The sequence below is a fragment of the Ranitomeya imitator genome, chromosome 10 (assembly GCF_032444005.1).
Source record: "Ranitomeya imitator isolate aRanImi1 chromosome 10, aRanImi1.pri, whole genome shotgun sequence".
NCBI classification, from domain to species: Eukaryota; Metazoa; Chordata; class Amphibia; order Anura; family Dendrobatidae; genus Ranitomeya; species Ranitomeya imitator.
Window position 1 is genome coordinate 3,011,310 of NC_091291.1, and position 18,191 is coordinate 3,029,500.

Sequence of the window (18,191 nt, forward strand, 5' to 3'; positions counted from 1 at the left end):
GGGCAGGGGTGTATGGGGGGTATTCCTGGAGGATTGCTGGGGGGGTGATTTATTAGGGGGGTATTGCTGGGGGGTGTGTGATAGGGGCAGGGTAGGGGGGTATTTCTGGGGGGTGAAGGATTTATTAGGGGGGGTATTCCTGGGGGGTGATGGATTTATTAGGGGGTGTATTCCTGGGGGATTGCTGGGGGGGGTGATTTATTAGGGGGGATTGCTGGAGGGGTGATGGGGGGTTGCTGGTTATTACACAGGCAAAGTAAACGCCCCCCGAGTCCGCCTCAGCCCCAGGGAGCAGAGCAGCCAGTCACGTGCTGACAGCAGAGACCAGACTTGGCCTGCTGGGATGTGTAGTCCACCCTGTCCTGGTCCTCAGCATCTGGAGGGCCCCGAGCACATGATGGGGGTTGTAGTAGAAAGGGAACTGCAGGCTCCGCCCCCCGCTCGTGACGTCATGCAGCGGCGGCGCCGGTTGCTAGGTGACGGGAATGCGGTCGAGAGGTGGAGGGGATTCTCAGGATTCGGGGGCCGCCGCGCTATCGGGGAGGACGGAGCAAGTGGCTGCGGGGGCGACATCCGGCGAGAGAGACAGCCGGGGAGAGAAAGAGAGAGAGACCACCGGGGAGAGACATCCGGGAGAGACCCCAGCAGAGAGAGACCACCGGGGACAGAGACAGCCTGAGAGAGACCCCCGGGGAGACATCCAGGTAGAGACCCCCGGGGAGAGAGACATCTGGGCAGAGACCCCCGGGGAGGGAGACATCCGGGCAGAGACCCCCGGGGAGAGAGACATCCGGGCAGAGACCCCCGGGGAGAGAGACATCTGGGCAGAGACCCCCGGGGAGAGAGACATCTGGGCAGAGACCCCCGGGGAGAGAGACATCTGGGCAGAGACCCCCGGGGAGGGAGACATCCGGGTAGAGACCCCCGGGGAGGGAGACATCTGGGCAGAGACCCCCGGGGAGAGAGACATCCAGGAGATACAGAGAGACAGCCTGAGAGACCACCGGGGACAGAGACCCCCAGGGAGGGAGACATCCGGGTAGAGACCCCCGGGGAGAGAGACATCCAGGAGATACAGAGAGACAGCCTGAGAGACCACCGGGGACAGAGACCCCCGGGGAGGGAGACATCCGGGTAGAGACCCCCGGGGAGAGAGACATCCGGGCAGAGACCCCCGGGGAGAGAGACATCCAGGAGATACAGAGAGACAGCCTGAGAGACCACCGGGGACAGAGACCCCCAGGGAGAGAGACATCCGGGTAGAGAGACGGCCGGGGCTGAGAGAGAACCCAGATAATGGAGTAGAGCGCTGTGCTGGAGACCGCCCAGTACTGGGGTCAGTCACCTTGGGGCCCCCTGGGGCGGGACATGGGGGGGCTGGCCAGGAGCAGAGCGCACTGACACTACCAGGGGTCATGGCGGCAGAGTGTGTGAAGGTGGTGGTCCGCTGCCGGCCCATGAACAGCAGAGAGCGAGAGCTGAAGTGCCGAGCCGTGGTCACCATGGACAACACCCGGGGCCAGTGCTTCATCAGGAGGCCGGAGGGCGCGGAGGAGACCCCCAAACAGTTCACCTTTGATGGGGCGTACTACGTGGAGCACTGCACTGAGCAGATCTACAATGAAATCGCCTTCCCGCTGGTGGAGGTAAGTGCCCGAGACCCCCCACTGTGGGGCACCAGCTGCACTCAGACCCCCGGGTCAGTACTGGACGGAGGAGCGCACAGGACCCCAGTAAGGCTGCAGGCCCGGGGCTGCGCACTGCCCCCTGTACCCCCCACACAGTGAGGTGCAGAAACATTCGGATGGTGACAAATTTAGGCATTTTAGCCGTTCACAGGATCCAGTAATCCATCTGGGCCGGCGCTCAGCTTTGGGGCCTGTTCACACTGGCGTATAACACAGCGGACTGCAGGGTCTTCACAGGCCGACGTACACAATGGGGGAGAGGGAGAAGTGAAGCGATTCTCTCATGTGAGACAATCGGATCCGACTGTCAGAGCGTCAGCAGCACAACCGAACCGACCCTCTGACACAGAGATCACACGCCAGTGTGAGCGGACCCTCATCTGAGGGGTGCACACCCTAACTGGAGGAAGGGCTTCGGAATTACAGCTCTTTAATATGGAGCTGCCTCTTTTTCAAGGGGCCAAAAGTGATTGGACAATTATCTCAGAAGCTCATTAATGAGCTGCATGGGATTTTCCCCTCGTTAATCCATGAACTATTAAACAGGTAAAAGGTCTGGAGCTGATTTCCGGTGTGGCATTTGCATTTGGGAGCTGTTGCTGTGAACCCACAACATACAGTCAGAGGAGCGCTCAGTGGAAGAGAAACAAACCATGATTAGGCTGAAAAAGAAAGCTAAGGATCCACCCAAGTGAAGACTCTCTGGGTAGGTCAGAGCCTCAGTGTCCAAAGCCACCATAAAGAGAAGATGTCATAATAATAATAATAATCATCATCTTTATATAGCGTCAACATATTCCGCAGCGCTTTACAGTTTAACAGTTTCAAACACAACAGGCATAAGTAACAACATTAACAATACAATAATTAAAGCACAATAATCCGCCCCTGCTGGTGAGAGCTTACAATCTACAATGAGGTGGGGAGATACAGAGTACAGGTTTGTATTTACAATGATGTATTTACAATGAGGGTCCGGCCATCTTCAGGGGGTGGGGGATAGATGGAGATAGTGAATGGGCTACACACACACAAACATAAAATGACTTTGATTAGTGAACGTGATAGGCCGCTCTGAACAAATGTGTTTTCAGCGAGCGCCTAAAACTATGCAAATTGTGGATGGTCCTAATATCTTGGGGTAGAGCATTCCAGAGGATTGGCGCAGCACGGGAGAAGTCTTGGAGTCGGGAGTGGGAGGTACGGATTAGTGCAGAGGTTAGTCGGAAGTCATTTGTAGAGCGCAGTGGTCTGTTAGGCTGATAGACAGAAATGAGGGAGGAGATGTAAGGGGGCCGCACTGTGGAGAGCTTTGTGGGTGAGAACAAGTACTATGAATTGTATCCTGTAATGAATGGGCAGCCAGTGTAACGACTGGCGAAGAGCGGACGCGTCCGAGTAATGATTAGCGAGATGGACGACCCTGGCTGCCGCATTAAGGATGGACTGGAGAGGGGAAAGTCGAGTGAGGGGGAGGCCAATTAATAGAGCGTTACAGTAGTCCAGGCGGGAGTGGATCAGGGCGACAGTGAGGGTTTTTGTTGTTTCCATGGTGAGAGAAGGGCGGATTCTAGAGATGTTCTTTAGGTGTAAGCGGCACGAGCGGGCAAGAGATTGTATATGGGAGGTGAAGGAGAGATCGGAGTCAAACATAACACCAGACAGCGCGCCTGCTGCCGGGGTGTTATTATGGTGCCACCCACGGAGAGGGAAATGTCAGATTTAGGGAGGTTAGTAGATGGTGGGAGCAGAAGAAGTTCAGTTTTGGAGAGGTTGAGTTTCAGATAGAGAGCGGACATGATGTTGGAGACTGTGGACAGACAGTCAGTGGCGTTCTGTAGTACAGCGGGGGTAAGGTCAGGGGATGACGTGTATAGTTGTGTGTCGTCGCCATAAAGATGGTACTGAAAGCCAAATCTGCTGATGGTCTGTCCAATTGGGGCCGTGTAGAGAGAGAAGAGAAGGGGACCAAGGACTGAGCCCTGAGGTACCCCGACAGCGAGAGGAAGAGGAGATGAAGTGGAGCCAGAGAACAGAACACTGAAGGAGCGGTCAGCGGGTTTCTTTAGTAATGGAGTAATGATAGAGTGTTTGAAGGAGGAGGGGAAGATGCCTGAGGAGAGGGAGAGATTAAAGATTGTAGTTAGGTGAGTTGTGACGACAGGAGAAAGAGACTGGAGGAGATGAGAGGGACTGGGGTCGGTGGTGCATGTAGTCGGACGAGAAGAAGAGAGGAGCCTGGAGACTTCTTCTTCTGTGATGGGATCGAATGTGGAGAGTGAGTCGGGGGAGATGCAGGGAGGGATGGGAGTCACTGCCCTTAGTGGTTGGGAGCGGATTTCCTGACGGATATTGTCTATTTTCTCTATAAAGTGGGAGGCCAGGCCATCAGCACAAATGTCTGTGATAGGGGCTTGTGCTTATGTTACGAGAGTAAATACCGAGGGGTCACAACAAGGTGCAAACCATTAAATTAGCCTAAAAGTAGAAAGGCCAGAGTAGACTTTACCAAAACATTTAAAGAAGCCGCCCAGGAAAGGCAAATCAACCTGCACCAGAACGATGTGAAAAAGACAGTCTGGTGAAGGCAGGAGTGGCTCCCGATCCTTGGCACACCCGTGCAGCACATGGTGGAGGCGGTGTAGTGGTGCGGACAGGCATGGCTTCCAATGGCACCAGGTCACTAGTGGTTATTGATGATGTGACTGAAGACAGGAGCAGTCGGATGAATCCTGTGTGTGCAGGGCGAGACTCTCTGCTCACATCCAACCAAATGCAGCAAGGATGATCAGACGGTGCTCCACAGGACAGACGGACAATGATCCAAAACATCCTGTAAAAGCAAAAGTGGCAGATTCTGCAATGGCCGAGTCCTCACCAGATCTCAGCCCATCGAGGGGCGATCTAATAACCATGTATAAGTATATAAGGGGACAATACAAATATCTCGCTGAGGATCTGTTTATACCAAGGAAGGTGACGGGCACAAGGGGGCATTCTTTGCGTCTGGAGGAGAGAAGGTTTTTCCACCAACATAGAAGAGGATTCTTTACTGTTAGGGCAGTGAGAATCTGGAATTGCTTGCCTGAGGAGGTGGTGATGGCGAACTCAGTCGAGGGGTTCAAGAGAGGCCTGGATGTCTTCCTGGAGCAGAACAATATTGTATCATACAATTATTAGGTTCTGTAGAAGGACGTAGATCTGGGTATTTATTATGATGGAATATAGGCTGAACTGGATGGACAAATGTCTTTTTTCGGCCTTACTAACTATGTTACTATGTTACTATGAGCCGCACGTCACCGGCTGAAGGCAGAAAGTGCCACAAACAAGCGAGAACTAAAGTCACTGCACTGAAAGCCTCAGACCAGAGGAGACCAGCGATGGTGACATCCATGGCCTCCAGACCTCAGGCCATCATTGCTGTAAAGCCTCACACCGGAGATCAGCCATGGTGACGTCCATGGCCTCCAGACCTCAGGCCATCATTAGTGTAAAGCCTCACACCGGAGGAGACCAGCGATGGTGACATCCATGGCCTCCAGAACTCCCACTTTCATTGCTGCAAAGCCTCACACCGGAAGAGACCAGCGATGGTGACATGCATGGCCTCCAGTCTGTCATTGCTGCAAAGCCTCACACCGGAGACCAGCAATGGAGACGTGCATGGCCTCCAGACTTCAGGCAGCTATTGCTGCAAAGCCTCACACCGGAGGACATCATTGATGGGGACATCCATGGCCTCCAGACTTCAGGCCATTATTTCTGTAAAGCCTCACACAGGAGGAGATCAACAATGGTGACTGCCACAGCCTCCAGGCCGTCATTGCTGCAAAGCCTCACACCAGAGGACCCCAGTGATGGTGATGTCCACGGCTCTAGACTTCAGGCAGCTATTGCTGCAAAGCCACACACAGGAGGACCACCAGTGATGGTGACATGCATGGCCTCCAGACTACAGGTCATCATTGCTGTAAAGTCTCACACAGGAGGAGACCAGCAATAGTGACTGTCACAGCCTCCAGGCCGTCATTGCTGCAAAGCCTCACACCGGAGAAGACCAGCGATGGTGACGTCCATGGTCTTCAGGCATCAGGCCATCATTGCTGTAAAGCCTCACACCGGAGAAGACCAGCGATGGTGACGTCCATGGCTCCAGATTTCAGGCCATCATTGCTGTAAAGCCTCACACTGGAGGAAACCAGTGATGGTGACGTCCATGGCTCCAGACTTCAGGCAGCTATTGCTGCAAAGCCTCACACAGGAGGAAACCAGTGATGGTGACGTCCATGGTCTTCAGGCATCAGGCCATCATTGCTGTAAAGTCACACACAGGAGGAAACCAGTGATGGTGACGTCAATTGCTCCAGACTTCAGGCCGTCATTGCTGCAAAGCCTCACACTGGAGAAGACCAGTGATGGTGACGTCCATGGTCTTCAGGCATCAGGCCATCATTGCTGTAAATCCTCACACCGGAGGAAACCAGTGATGGTGACGTCCATGGCTCCAGAATTCAGGCCATCATTGCTGCAAAGCCTCACACTGGAGGAAACCAGTGATGGTGACGTCCATGGCTCCAGACTTCAGGCCATCATTGCTGTAAAGCCTCACACAGGAGGACCCCAGTGATGGTGATGTCCATGGCTCCAGACTTCAGGCCATCATTGCTGTAAAGCCTCACACTGGAGGAAACCAGCGATGGTGACGTCCATGGCTCCAGACTTCAGGCCATCATTGCTGTAAAGCCTCACACTGGAGGAAACCAGCGATGGTGACGTCCATGGCCTCCAGGCCATCATTGCTGTAAAGCCACACACAGGAGGAAACCAGCGATGGTGACGTCCATGGCTCCAGACTTCAGGCCGTCATTGCTGTAAAGCCTCACACTGGAGGAAACCAGCGATGGTGACGTCCATGGCTCCAGACTTCAGGCCATCATTGCTGTAAAGCCTCACACCGGAGGACCCCAGTGATGGTGATGTCCATGGCCTCCAGGCCATCATTGCTGTAGAGCCACACACAGGAGGAACCCAGTGATGGTGACGTCCATGGCTCCAGACTTCAGGCCGTCATTGCTGCAAAGCCTCACACCGGAGAAGACCAGCAATGGTGACGTCCATGGTCTTCAGGCATCAGGCCATCATTGCTGTAAAGCCTCACACTGGAGGAAACCAGCGATGGTGACGTCCATGGCTCCAGACTTCAGGCCATCATTGCTGTAATGCCACACACAGGAGGAACCCAGTGATGGTGACGTCCATGGCTCCAGGCTTCAGGCCATCATTGCTGTAAAGCCTCACACTGGAGGAAACCAGTGATGGTGACGTCCATGGCTCCAGACTTCAGGCCATCATTGCTGTAATGCCACACACAGGAGGAACCCAGTGATGGTGACGTCCATGGCTCCACACTTCAGGCCATCATTGCTGTAAAGCCACACACAGGAGGAACCCAGTGATGGTGACGTCCATGGCTCCAGGCTTCAGGCCATCATTGCTGTAAAGCCACACACAGGAGGAACCCAGTGATGGTGACGTCCATGGCTCCAGACTTCAGGCCATCATTGCTGTAAAGCCACACACAGGAGGAACCCAGTGATGGTGACGTCCCTGGCTCCAGACTTCAGGCCATCATTGCTGTAGAGCCACACACAGGAGGAACCCAGTGATGGTGACGTCCATGGCTCCAGACTTCAGGCCATCATTGCTGTAGAGCCACACACAGGAGGAACCCAGTGATGGTGACGTCCATGGCTCCAGACTTCAGGCCATCATTGCTGTAAAGCCTCACACTGGAGGAAACCAGTGATGGTGACGTCCATGGCTCCAGACTTCAGGCCATCATTGCTGTAAAGCCACACACAGGAGGAACCCAGTGATGGTGACGTCCATGGCTCCAGACTTCAGGCCATCATTGCTGTAAAGCCACACACAGGAGGACCCCAGTGATGGTGACGTCCATGGCTCCAGACTTCAGGCCATCATTGCTGTAAAGCCTCAAACAGGAGGAAACCAGCGATGGTGACCTCCATGGCCTCCAGCCATCACTGCTACAAAGCCTCATAGATTTTATTTATGGGAAAGTAAATTTGTCCAATTACTTCTGAGCCCCTGAAATGGGGAATATTTGTAGGAAAATGGCTGCAATTCCTAAACAATTTACAGGAGATTTCTGTTCAACTCCTTTACTTAAACCTTAAAGTCTCCACTTTAGTTGTTTCATTTTACATCCAAAATAGCGGCCTGCAGAGCTGAAATCACAAGGATCTGGTCACTGGCCAAATATTTCTGAACCTCACTGTATACAGGTGGAGGACGAATGCTGCAATGTACGGTATACAGGGGCTCAGTGTATAATGTACGGTATATAGGGGGTCAGAGTGTATAATGGACGGTATACAGGGGGTCAGAGTGTATAATGTACGGTATATAGGGGGTCAGCGTGTATAATGTACGGTATATAGGGGGTCAGAGTGTATAATGTACGGTATATAGGGGGTCAGAGAGTATAATGTACGGTATACAGGGGGTCAGAGTGTATAATGTACGGTGTACAGGGGGTCAGAGTGTATAATGTACGGTGTACAGGGGGCAGAGTGTATAATGTACGGTATATAGGGGGTCAGCGTGTATAATGTACGGTATATAGGGGGTCAGCGTGTATAATGTACGGTATACAGGGGGTCAGCGTGTATAATGTACGGTATACAGGGGGTCAGCGTGTATAATGTACGGTGTACAGGGGGTCAGCGTGTATAATGTACGGTGTACAGGGGGTCAGCGTGTATAATGTACGGTGTACAGGGGGTCAGGGTGTATAATGTACGGTATATAGGGGGTCAGAGTGTATAATGTACGGTATATAGGGGGTCAGAGTGTATAATGTACGGTATATAGGGGGTCAGAGTGTATAATGTACGGTATATAGGGGGTCAGCGTGTATAATGTACGGTATATAGGGGGTCAGAGTGTATAATGTACGGTATACAGGGGGTCAGAGTGTATAATGTACGGTATACAGGGGGTCAGAGTGTATAATGTACGGTATATAGGGGGTCAGAGTGTATAATGTACGGTATATAGGGGGTCAGCGTGTATAATGTACGGTGTACAGGGGGTCAGAGTGTATAATGTACGGTATATAGGGGGTCAGAGTGTATAATGTACGGTATATAGGGGGTCAGAGTGTATAATGTACGGTATATAGGGGGTCAGAGTGTATAATGTACGGTATATAGGGGGTCAGAGTGTATAATGTACGGTATACAGGAGGTCAGGGTGTATAATGTACGGTATACAGGGGGTCAGAGAGTATAATGTACGGTATACAGGGGGTCAGAGTGTATAATGTACGGTATACAGGGGGTCAGCGTGTATAATGTACGGTATACAGGGGGTCAGCGTGTATAATGTACGGTGTACAGGGGGTCAGGGTGTATAATGTACGGTATACAGGGGGTCAGCGTGTATAATGTACGGTATACAGGGGGTCAGGGTGTATAATGTACGGTATACAGGGGGTCAGCGTGTATAATGTACGGTATACAGGGGGTCAGCGTGTATAATGTACGGTGTACAGGGGGTCAGGGTGTATAATGTACGGTATACAGGGGGTCAGGGTGTATAATGTACGGTATACAGGAGGTCAGCGTGTATAATGTACGGTATACAGGGGGTCAGCGTGTATAATGTTCGGTGTACAGGGGGTCAGCGTGTATAATGTACGGTATATAGGGGGTCAGCGTGTATAATGTACGGTGTACAGGGGGTCAGGGTGTATAATGTACGGTATACAGGGGGTCAGCGTGTATAATGTACGGTATACAGGGGGTCAGCGTGTATAATGTACGGTATACAGGGGGTCAGCGTGTATAATGTACGGTATACAGGGGGTCAGGGTGTATAATGTACGGTATACAGGGGGTCAGGGTGTATAATGTACGGTATACAGGGGGTCAGGGTGTATAATGTACGGTATACAGGGGGTCAGCGTGTATAATGTACGGTATACAGGGGGTCAGGGTGTATAATGTACGGTATACAGGGGGTCAGCGTGTATAATGTACGGTGTACAGGGGGTCAGGGTGTATAATGTACGGTATACAGGGGGTCAGGGTGTATAATGTACGGTATACAGGGGGTCAGCGTGTATAATGTACGGTGTACAGGGGGTCAGGGTGTATAATGTACGGTATACAGGGGGTCAGGGTGTATAATGTACGGTGTACAGGGGGTCAGGGTGTATAATGTACGGTATACAGGGGGTCAGCGTGTATAATGTACGGTATACAGGGGGTCAGGGTGTATAATGTACGGTATACAGGGGGTCAGGGTGTATAATGTACGGTGTACAGGGGGTCAGGGTGTATAATGTACGGTATACAGGGGGTCAGGGTGTATAATGTACGGTGTACAGGGGGTCAGGGTGTATAATGTACGGTATACAGGGGGTCAGGGTGTATAATGTACGGTGTACAGGGGGTCAGGGTGTATAATGTACGGTATACAGGGGGTCAGGGTGTATAATGTACGGTATACAGGGGGTCAGGGTGTATAATGTACGGTATACAGGAGGTCAGCGTGTATAATGTACGGTATACAGGGGGTCAGCGTGTATAATGTACGGTATACAGGAGGTCAGCGTGTATAATGTACGGTATACAGGGGGTCAGCGTGTATAATGTACGGTATACAGGGGGTCAGAGTGTATAATGTACGGTATACAGGGGGTCAGGGTGTATAATGTACGGTATACAGGAGGTCAGCGTGTATAATGTACGGTATACAGGGGGTCAGCGTGTATAATGTACGGTATACAGGGGGTCAGGGTGTATAATGTACGGTATACAGGGGGTCAGCGTGTATAATGTACGGTATACAGGAGGTCAGAGTGTATAATGTACGGTATACAGGGGGTCAGCGTGTATAATGTACGGTGTACAGGAGGTCAGAGTGTATAATGTACGGTATACAGGGGGTCAGCGTGTATAATGTTCGGTGTACAGGGGGTCAGCGTGTATAATGTACGGTATACAGGAGGTCAGCGTGTATAATGTACGGTATACAGGGGGTCAGCGTGTATAATGTACGGTATACAGGGGGTCAGGGTGTATAATGTACGGTATACAGGGGGTCAGGGTGTATAATGTACGGTATACAGGGGGTCAGGGTGTATAATGTACGGTATACAGGGGGTCAGCGTGTATAATGTACGGTGTACAGGGGGTCAGGGTGTATAATGTACGGTATACAGGAGGTCAGCGTGTATAATGTACGGTATACAGGGGGTCAGCGTGTATAATGTACGGTATACAGGGGGTCAGCGTGTATAATGTACGGTATACAGGGGGTCAGGGTGTATAATGTACGGTATACAGGGGGTCAGCGTGTATAATGTACGGTATACAGGGGGTCAGGGTGTATAATGTACGGTATACAGGGGGTCAGCGTGTATAATGTACGGTATACAGGGGGTCAGGGTGTATAATGTACGGTATACAGGGGGTCAGGGTGTATAATGTACGGTATACAGGGGGTCAGCGTGTATAATCTACGGTATACAGGGGGTCAGGGTGTATAATGTACGGTATACAGGAGGTCAGCGTGTATAATGTACGGTATACAGGGGGTCAGCGTGTATAATGTACGGTGTACAGGGGGTCAGGGTGTATAATGTACGGTATACAGGGGGTCAGGGTGTATAATGTACGGTATACAGGGGGTCAGCGTGTATAATGTACGGTATACAGGAGGTCAGCGTGTATAATGTACGGTATACAGGGGGTCAGGGTGTATAATGTACGGTATACAGGGGGTCAGCGTGTATAATGTACGGTATACAGGAGGTCAGCGTGTATAATGTACGGTATACAGGGGGTCAGCGTGTATAATGTACGGTATACAGGGGGTCAGGGTGTATAATGTACGGTATACAGGGGGTCAGCGTGTATAATGTACGGTATACAGGGGGTCAGCGTGTATAATGTACGGTGTACAGGGGGTCAGGGTGTATAATGTACGGTATACAGGAGGTCAGCGTGTATAATGTACGGTATACAGGGGGTCAGCGTGTATAATGTACGGTATACAGGAGGTCAGCGTGTATAATGTACGGTATACAGGGGGTCAGGGTGTATAATGTACGGTATACAGGGGGTCAGGGTGTATAATGTACGGTATACAGGAGGTCAGCGTGTATAATGTACGGTATACAGGGGGTCAGGGTGTATAATGTACGGTATACAGGGGGTCAGGGTGTATAATGTACGGTATACAGGAGGTCAGCGTGTATAATGTACGGTATACAGGAGGTCAGCGTGTATAATGTACGGTATACAGGGGGTCAGCGTGTATAATGTACGGTATACAGGGGGTCAGCGTGTATAATGTACGGTATACAGGGGGTCAGCGTGTATAATGTACGGTGTACAGGGGGTCAGGGTGTATAATGTACGGTATACAGGGGGTCAGCGTGTATAATGTACGGTATACAGGGGGTCAGGGTGTATAATGTACGGTATACAGGGGGTCAGGGTGTATAATGTACGGTATACAGGAGGTCAGCGTGTATAATGTACGGTATACAGGGGGTCAGGGTGTATAATGTACGGTATACAGGGGGTCAGCGTGTATAATGTACGGTATACAGGGGGTCAGCGTGTATAATGTACGGTGTACAGGGGGTCAGGGTGTATAATGTACGGTATACAGGAGGTCAGCGTGTATAATGTACGGTATACAGGGGGTCAGGGTGTATAATGTACGGTATACAGGGGGTCAGGGTGTATAATGTACGGTATACAGGAGGTCAGCGTGTATAATGTACGGTATACAGGGGGTCAGGGTGTATAATGTACGGTATACAGGGGGTCAGCGTGTATAATGTACGGTATACAGGGGGTCAGGGTGTATAATGTACGGTATACAGGGGGTCAGGGTGTATAATGTACGGTATACAGGAGGTCAGCGTGTATAATGTACGGTATACAGGAGGTCAGCGTGTATAATGTACGGTATACAGGGGGTCAGCGTGTATAATGTACGGTATACAGGGGGTCAGCGTGTATAATGTACGGTATACAGGGGGTCAGCGTGTATAATGTACGGTATACAGGGGGTCAGTAACCTTTTCGTATTCTGCGTCCTGTTTGCAGGGGGTGACGGAAGGATATAATGGCACCATATTCGCCTATGGTCAGACTGGCAGCGGGAAGTCGTTCAGCATGCAGGGGGTCTCGGATCCAGCGGCTCAGCGAGGCATCATTCCTCGGGCCTTCGAGCACGTCTTTGAGAGTATTCAGGTGAGACCTGAGATCCTGGAGATCGTCTGCAGTCACCCTCAGCTCCGTGTATAGAGGGAGCAGATCTCATCCGGGATGGCCGGAGAATTACCAGCCCTCCACAAGGAGCCTTTCTGCCTTCCACCGATGATGATGGTGATGAAGATGAATAACGCCATGTCTGCTTCTGTCCGCAGTGCGCAGAGAACACCAAGTTCTTGGTCCGCGCGTCTTATCTGGAGATCTACAATGAAGAGATTCGGGATCTGTTGGGAGAGGACACGAAGCAGAAGCTGGAGGTATTTGATGGTAACCGAGGAGGACGGGCAAAAGTACAACCACTGCAGCCCCCATGGCCGGCACCATCTGCGTGGAGCCCCCCAGTCACCTACTGACTAGCAGCTTACACATCGCTCCAGTGACTATATGATGTGCCACTGATGGGGGTCCGGCAGGAAGACAGGCCCCGCGTACCCCCGGCAGGAAGACAGGCCCCGCGTACCCCCGCCAGGAAGACAGGCCCCGCGCACCCCCCCGGCAGGAAGACAGGCCCCGCGCACCCCCCCCCCCGGCAGGAAGACAGGCCCCACGCACCCCCCCGGCAGGAAGACAGGCCCCGTGCACCCCCCCGGCAGGAAGACAGGCCCCGCGCACCCCCGGCAGGAATACAGGCCCGGCGTAACCCCGGCAGGAAGACAGGCCCCGCGCACCTCCCCGGCAGGAAGACAGGCCCCGCGCACCCCCCCGGCAGGAAGACAGGCCCCGCGTAACCCCCGGCAGGAGGACAGGCCCCGCGTACCCCCCGGCAGGAAGACAGGCCCCGCGCACCCCCCCCCCCCCCCCCCCCCCCCCCCGCAGGAAGACAGGCCCCGCGTACCCCCCGGCAGGAAGACAGGCCCCGCGGACCCCCCCCCCCCCCCCCCCCCCCGCAGGAAGACAGGCCCCGCGCACCCCCGGCAGACAGGCAGGCCCCGCTCCCCTGGCAAACAGGCAGGAAAGAGGCAGCCAGTGCCTGCAAGAATCTCGGTGATGGGATGATTTGCCATCATGTAATAATAATCTAATAATCTCTTTATTTTTATATAGCGCTAACATATTCCGCAGCGCTTTACAGTCTGCACACATTATCATCACTGTGCCCGTTGGGGCTCACAATATAAATTCCCTATCAGTGTCTCTGGAATGTGGGAGGAAACCGGAGAACCCGGAGGAAACCCACGCAAACACGGGGAGAACATACAAACTGCTGTATAATCCTGTATAGTGACACATATGCCGCATCCTCCATCCTTTGTATTCTGGGGTCTCGTCCTCTGTAGTGGCCATCATCTCTGCTAATACCTTTGGTTTGTAGCTGTCAACCCAGCGATGGCGGCAGCCATAGGAATGCGAGTGCAGCGCCGGCCTGTGCAATGTTCAACCATAGACCCCATTCATATGGCTGAAGTCAACATGGTCTTTTTTCAGTCCTGGGGTTCAGCAGACAGCCAGGTGTTGCCCAGGGGGCCGGGGGCAGGCGGGTGTAACCCAGGGGGGACCCTGTACAGGCTGGTGTAGCCCAGGGGCTGCTTCAGAATCTGCAGACCTGGAGGGTCCAGATGAAGCCCAGAACCACACCTGATCACCTGGAAGCTGCACAGTCTTCAGCTCTGGAGGATCGTCCCGGCACTCGCCCCTCACACACCGCAGCCGTGCCGCCATGGTCCAGCAGGGCTTCTAGTGAGATTGGTTAGATCCTGGGATGAAACTTCTCCTACATGATATCTTACAAAATTATGATTGTCCTCAGCTTAAGGAGCACCCTGACCGGGGGGTGTACGTGAAAGCCCTGTCCCAGCATACTGTGCACAGCGTGGCCGAGTGTGAGAAGATCATGGACACGGGCTGGAGGAATCGTTCTGTAGGGTACACACTGATGAATAAGGACTCGTCCCGGTCACACTCCATATTCACCATCACTATAGAGATCTGTACCACAGGTAAGAGGGCGACACGTGGGCACCGGTGACCCGTTATGGGAGGGGTGTCGTACATATTGGGGTGGTGGTGTCACTGACACACGACTTGGCTCTTTTGGCAGATGAGAGCGGAGAAGATCATCTCCGTGCAGGGAAACTCAATCTGGTGGATCTTGCTGGCAGTGAGAGACAATCCAAAACTGGGGCCACTGGGGAGAGGCTGAAGGAGGCCACAAAGATAAACCTGTCCCTCTCAGCTTTGGGCAACGTCATCTCGGCTCTAGTGGATGGAAAGTCCAAGCACATTCCCTACAGGGACTCCAAACTCACGCGCCTTCTGCAGGACTCACTGGGAGGAAACACCAAGACCCTGATGGTGGCGTGCCTGTCCCCCGCCGACAACAACTACGACGAGACCCTCAGCACCCTGCGGTATGCTAACCGGGCCAAAAACATCAAGAACAAGCCACGTATTAATGAAGACCCCAAGGACGCCCTGCTCAGAGAGTACCAGGATGAGATTAAGAAGTTAAAAGCAATGCTTTCCGAGCAGGCCGACATCCAGGAGCTCCCAGGTGAGGCTCGCACAGTATGGAGGATTTCCTGCATGTCGGCCTCCCCCCATTCACTGAACGATCGGATGAGAGATGGAAACCTCACCATGTGCATTATCGCCAGGGATATGGGGGATCATGAGTCTCCCCACCTATGGTCAGACAGGAGGTAGTACTGACCATGTCACATTCTCTCGGCAGCACCGCAGAGACCTCCGGAGAAGCCCACACAGACCCAAGTAAATGGACATGAAGGGGACATGGAGTCCGAAAAACAGATGATCCGACAGGTAAATCCATGGAGGGCATGTTTACACAGGGCGGATTATTGGATGGAAACTATGCAGTGTAGGACAGGAGATAAGTGCAGGAGATTTCCACAGCAGAAGCCGGTGCTGCAGTCGCTGTGCGCTCCAGTGTTCACGTCCCTGCAGGGCCGGATACAAGCGTTCTGTACTGAACATTTGCAGATTTTACTGCAGTGGATTTCACCACATTGAAAATCTGCAGCTTTCCTGCCACATGTGAACATGTCCTGAGGCTGCAGTCAGTTAATAAATGGTCCAAACCCCAAATCTAATAGTAATTTATGAGATTTTATGTGGAATTTGGAGCAGATCTGCCTCAAAATCCACACTGAATAACTGAATGTGAACATAACCTACGGTGGGCCCAATCCTCCTGCAGTCTGTGTGTCGGCCAGTAGAGGGGCTATATCCAGTGTAATCTCGGGGTGTGTGAAGCCTCACAGGGCGAGTGCTGCAGAGATGACAGTGGCAGCGGCACAGGAATCCGGAGACAGACACCGGCAGTTCAGGAATCCACATCCAGAGACGGCGAGTAACGGAGACAGCGAGTAACGGAGACGGCGAGTAACGGAGACGGCGAATAACGGAGACGGCGAGTAACGGAGACGGCGAGTAACAGAGACGGCGAGTAACAGAGGCCGCGAGTAACAGAGGCCGCGAGTAACAGAGGCGGCGAGTAACAGAGACGGCGAGTAACGGAGACGGCGAGTAACGGAGACGGCGAGTAACAGAGGCCGCGAGTAACAGAGGCGGCGAGTAACAGAGACGGCGAGTAACGGAGACGGCGAGTAACGGAGACGGCGAGTAACGGAGACGGCGAGTAACGGAGACGGCGAGTAACGGAGACGGCGAGTAACGGAGACGGCGAGTAACAGAGGCCGCGAGTAACAGAGGCCGCGAGTAACAGAGGCGGCGAGTAACAGAGACGGCGAGTAACGGAGACGGCGAGTAACGGAGACGGCGAGTAACGGAGACGGCGAGTAACGGAGACGGCGAGTAACGGAGACGGCGAGTAACAGAGAGTAACAGACGGCGAGTAACAGAGACGGCGAGTAACGGAGACGGCGAGTAACAGAGGCCGCGAGTAACAGAGGCGGCGAGTAACAGAGACGGCGAGTAACGGAGACGGCGAGTAACGGAGACGGCGAGTAACGGAGACGGCGAATAACGGAGACGGCGAGTAACGGAGACGGCGAGTAACGGAGACGGCGAGTAACGGAGACGGCGAATAACGGAGACGGCGAGTAACGGAGACGGCGAGTAACGGAGGCCGCGAGTAACGGAGGCCGCGAGTAACGGAGACGGCGAGTAACGGAGACGGCGAGTAACGGAGACGGCGAGTAACGGAGACGGCGAGTAACGGAGACGGCGAATAACAGACGGCGAGTAACGGAGACGGCGAGTAACGGAGACGGCGAGTAACGGAGACGGCGAATAACGGAGACGGCGAGTAACGGAGACGGCGAGTAACGGAGACGGCGAGTAACGGAGACGGCGAGTAACGGAGGCCGCGAGTAACGGAGACGGCGAGTAACGGAGACGGCGAGTAACGGAGACGGCGAGTAACGGAGACGGCGAATAACGGAGACGGCGAGTAACGGAGACGGCGAATAACAGACGGCGAGTAACGGAGACGGCGAGTAACGGAGACGGCGAGTAACGGAGACGGCGAATAACGGAGACGGCGAGTAACGGAGACGGCGAGTAACGGAGACGGCGAGTAACGGAGACGGCGAATAACGGAGACGGCGAGTAACGGAGACGGCGAGTAACGGAGACGGCGAGTAACGGAGACGGCGAGTAACGGAGACGGCGAGTAACGGAGGCGGCGAGTAACGGAGACGGCGAGTAACGGAGACGGCGAGTAACGGAGACGGCGAGTAACAGACGGCGAGTAACGGAGACGGCGAGTAACGGAGACGGCGAGTAACGGAGACGGCGAGTAACGGAGACGGCGAATAACAGACGGCGAGTAACGGAGACGGCGAGTAACGGAGACGGCGAGTAACGGAGACGGCGAGTAACGGAGACGGCGAGTAACGGAGACGGCGAGTAACGGAGACGGCGAATAACGGAGACGGCGAGTAACGGAGACGGCGAGTAACGGAGACGGCGAGTAACGGAGACGGCGAGTAACGGAGGCGGCGAGTAACGGAGACGGCGAGTAACGGAGACGGCGAGTAACGGAGACGGCGAGTAACGGAGACGGCGAGTAACAGACGGCGAGTAACGGAGACGGCGAGTAACGGAGACGGCGAGTAACAAAGACGGCGAATAACAGACGGCGAGTAACGGAGACGGCGAGTAACGGAGACGGCGAGTAACGGAGACGGCGAGTAACGGAGACGGCGAGTAACGGAGACGGCGAGTAACGGAGGCCGCGAGTAACGGAGACGGCGAGTAA

General features: G+C 53.5%; 1 protein-coding gene and 1 long non-coding RNA gene across 2 annotated transcripts in view; one reads left to right on the forward strand and one right to left on the reverse strand.

Moving 5' to 3' along the window:
• The first annotated feature begins 623 nt into the window (after positions 1-623).
• Positions 624-18,191, forward strand: part of KIF17 (kinesin family member 17) — a 40,988-nt gene continuing 23,420 nt past the window's right edge. Inside the window, exons 1-6 of the mRNA XM_069742629.1 lie at positions 624-1,646; positions 12,842-12,988; positions 13,165-13,266; positions 14,757-14,946; positions 15,048-15,500; positions 15,681-15,769. Of these exons, the coding sequence (XP_069598730.1) occupies positions 1,416-1,646; positions 12,842-12,988; positions 13,165-13,266; positions 14,757-14,946; positions 15,048-15,500; positions 15,681-15,769 (1,212 nt within the window). The 5' untranslated portion in view covers positions 624-1,415. The remainder of the gene's footprint in view (positions 1,647-12,841; positions 12,989-13,164; positions 13,267-14,756; positions 14,947-15,047; positions 15,501-15,680; positions 15,770-18,191) is intronic.
• Positions 13,019-18,191, reverse strand: part of LOC138651975 (uncharacterized) — a 51,088-nt gene continuing 45,915 nt past the window's right edge. Inside the window, exon 4 of the long non-coding RNA XR_011315552.1 lies at positions 13,019-13,233. This is a non-coding gene — a long non-coding RNA (uncharacterized lncRNA). The remainder of the gene's footprint in view (positions 13,234-18,191) is intronic.